General features: G+C 37.1%; 1 protein-coding gene across 1 annotated transcript; it reads left to right on the forward strand.

The window, feature by feature from the left end:
* The first annotated feature begins 2,783 nt into the window (after positions 1-2,783).
* On the forward strand, positions 2,784-2,939 carry LOC133753752 (large ribosomal subunit protein eL39-like). The gene has a single exon (XM_062184468.1). The coding sequence runs from the start codon at positions 2,784-2,786 to the stop codon at positions 2,937-2,939; it is 156 nt and encodes a 51-aa protein (XP_062040452.1).
* Positions 2,940-3,393: the final 454 nt, after the last annotated feature.

Raw genomic sequence — 3,393 nt, forward strand, 5'->3', positions numbered from 1 at the left:
TGTGTTTGTCATTTGATCTATTGAATTCTTCATTTCATTATGATTTCTCTTCACTATCACAGTTCATGTTCTACTAATTGCTTCATTTCATTTTGATTCCTCCTTAATATTTCATTTTTATGAGAGAGATTTTTCTATCCTGTCCATTAAGGATTTCTGTAGTTCAAGAATTTGTTTTTGAGAACTTCTTAATATTCTTATCAATTTTTTGAGATCCGCTTCTTGCATTTCTTCGATCTCATCATCTTCATAATCTTGAATTAGGGTGTCTTGTTCATTTGGGGGCGTCATAGTGTCTTCCTTGTTCTTGTTTCCTTGGTTTCTGCATTTGTTGCTTGGCATTGTGGCGATATTCTTTGGTTTCTTCACTGTAGTGGTTTTTCTTGTTATACTATGACACTAGATTATGTGGACTCTCTGCTTTTGATGGATCCTTAGAGGCTATGATGGGTGTTGCCAGAGAGCTCTGTTTGGTTCTTCAGGGTTAAGGGTTGAAGGTTTGATTTTTTAACCATTATATCCTAATTGTCCAGAACACACAGAGCACATAGAAGACATTCAATAAATATCTATTGCATGTATAAATGAATGTAAAAATAAGTGAATGATGGAAGAGACAGAGCTTATTTTATTGAAGTGACGCTTTTTAGCTTAACTACTCCTACATGACAAATGACAGCAAAAGCTTGTGTACTAAAACAAGTTATTTAAATAACTCACATTTCTGTGTGAGAAATTCTAATATGGGTCACTGGTATGTATAAAAGTCTCCCAAAGTTATTAACTTTTTAAAATAATGATTAATACATTGTTCTGAAACTGTTTTATTTACATGTACATGTCCTTGACAGAGATGACTAGGAGGCTGGACTCAGTCTATTCTGCCAGCTGGAACACCTAGACAAAGCCTATGATAACCTCTGTATATTAAGACTTCCTACATGGTGGCTTTGGGATCCAAAAGCAAATGCTCCAGCAAACAAGGAAGGTGCTGTGTGACTTTGGTGAGCTAGCTTCAGAGATCATACATTATTTCCAACATACTATACTGGAGGCCAAGTTTGGACCAGCCATTTAAATGCTTTGTTGGGACATTTGACTCCAATATCAAAGTTCCTGGGTTCAAGTCCTGACTTTGTTTTTAATTCCATCTTCCTGCTGATACAAACCTGGTGATTTAGCAATAATGCTTTAAGCAGTGTAGTTGGGTCTGCTGTTCATGTGGGAAACCTGGATTGAGTTCCTAGCTCTGGGCTTTAGTCCCCAGCCCTTGGCATGGTGGGCATTAGGGGAATGAACCAGCAACTGAGAGCTTTGCATCTGTCTTTGTCTCTAAAAAATTTTTTTATAAAAATATGCTATATTGAAGTTTCAAAAAATCAACCTAGAGTCAAGGGTAGGCTACACATAAATCCAGCTTCTCAATGAAATGGTTGTTAAAGAGTTTGTGGCATTTAAAAAAATCCTCACAGATGGCTTTTGTAAATTGGTTTAGATTATGATCAGCTTTTATTACCTGTTATCACAAGAGATTGAGTTTACCCAAAGTAGATAAACTAGGTGGTCAAAATATATTTTTTAAAAAAATAATTTGTAGTCGAGCTTTGATATGCTCACTTTCTCCTGCATTTTACTTTTTTTATGTGCCAAGCTGTCCTATATCCTAAAAGTTAAACTGACCATGGACAAGTCAGACGTGTAGAGTGAGATGGGAGAGGGATCAACGTAAAGTACCCTTTCATGATGAAAGCTCTAAGCAAATTGGGTATAGAAGGAACATTCCTCAATACAATGAAAGCAATTTATGAAAAACCCATGGCCAGCATCCTATTGAATGGGGAAAAGTTGGAAGCATTTCCACTGAGATCTGGTACCAGACAGGGATGCCCACTCTCACCACTGCTATTCAATATAATTCTGGAAGTCTTAGCCAGAGCCATCAGGCAAGAAAAAGAAATTAAAGGGATACAAATTGGGAAGGAAGAAGCCAAACTATCCCTCTTTGCAGATGATATGATTCTTTATTTAGGGGATCCAAAGATCTCTACTAAGAAACTATTGGAACTCATAGAAGAGTTTGGCAAAGTAGCCCGATATAAAATCAATGCACAAAAATCAACAGCCTTTGTATACACAGGCAATTCCTCGGCTGAGAAATACCTGCTAAGATCAATCCCATTCACAATAGCTACAAAAACAATCAAATACCTTGGAAGAAACTTAACCAAGGATGTCAAAGATCTCTATGATGAGAATTACAAAATCTTAAAGAAAGAAATAGAAGAGGATACCAAAAAATGGAAAAATCTTCCATGCTCATGGATTGGAAGAATCCACATCATCAAAAGGTCCATTCTTCCAAAAGAAATTTATAGATTCAATGTGATACCAATTAAGATACCAAAGACATTCTTCTCAGATCTAGAAAAAATGATGCTGAAATTCATATGGAGACGCAGGAGACCTCGAATAGCTAAAGCAATTTTGTACAACAAAAACAAAGCTGGAGGCATCACAATACCAGATTTCAGGACATATACAGGGCAGTTGTAATCAAAACAGCATGGTACTGGTACAGAAACAGATGGATAGACCAGTGGAATAGAATAGAAACACCAGAAATCAATCCAAACATCTACAGCCAACTTATATTTGATCAAAGATCTGAAACCAATTCCTGGAGCAAGGACAGTCCATTCAATAAATGGTGCTGGTAAAACTGGATTTCCACGTGCAGAAGCATGAAGTAAGACATCCACCTTGGTCCCTGACTTTTCCTCGCCATGTATTCTCACAAGACCTTCAGAATCAAGAGGTTCCTGGCCAAAAAACAAAAACAAAACCGCCCCATACCGCAATGGATTCGGTTGAAAACCGGTAATAAAATCAGGTATAACTCCAAGAGGAGACATTGGAGAAGAAACAAGCTGGGTTTATAAGGAATTGCACTTGAATGGCGTGCGCATTTCTTCTGTCTCAGTGTCACTATGACCACCTCAAGCTGAAGATGTCACCATCATCTGGACAGCTGGACATGTTTGATTAGGGCTGTGACCAGTGGGCTGGTTCAGTAATAAATATGTGAGACCTTTTGAAAAAAAATAAATTATCTTTATATATACTAAACTGATTTTCTGTATATAAAGATAATTGAAAATTAATCTTGATGTGAATGGAAGGGGAGAGCGAGTGGGAGAGGGGAGGGTTGCGGGTGGGGGGGAAGTTATGGGGGGGGGGAAGCCATTGTAATCCATAAGCTGTACTTTGGAAATTTATATTCATTAAATAAAAAAAAAGAAAAAAAAGAAAAAAAAATAAAAGACCTCTACCTTACACCTTACACAAAAATCCACTCAGCATGGATTAAAGAGCTAAATCTATGACTTGACAACA

This window comes from Lepus europaeus, chromosome X (genome assembly GCF_033115175.1).
Source record: "Lepus europaeus isolate LE1 chromosome X, mLepTim1.pri, whole genome shotgun sequence".
In the NCBI taxonomy this organism is placed as follows: domain Eukaryota; kingdom Metazoa; phylum Chordata; class Mammalia; order Lagomorpha; family Leporidae; genus Lepus; species Lepus europaeus.

Coding starts and splice junctions, on each gene's coding strand:
- LOC133753752 (XM_062184468.1), top strand. CDS start 2,784: ATGTATTCTCACAAGACCTTCAGAATCAAGAGGTTCCTGGCCAAAAAA.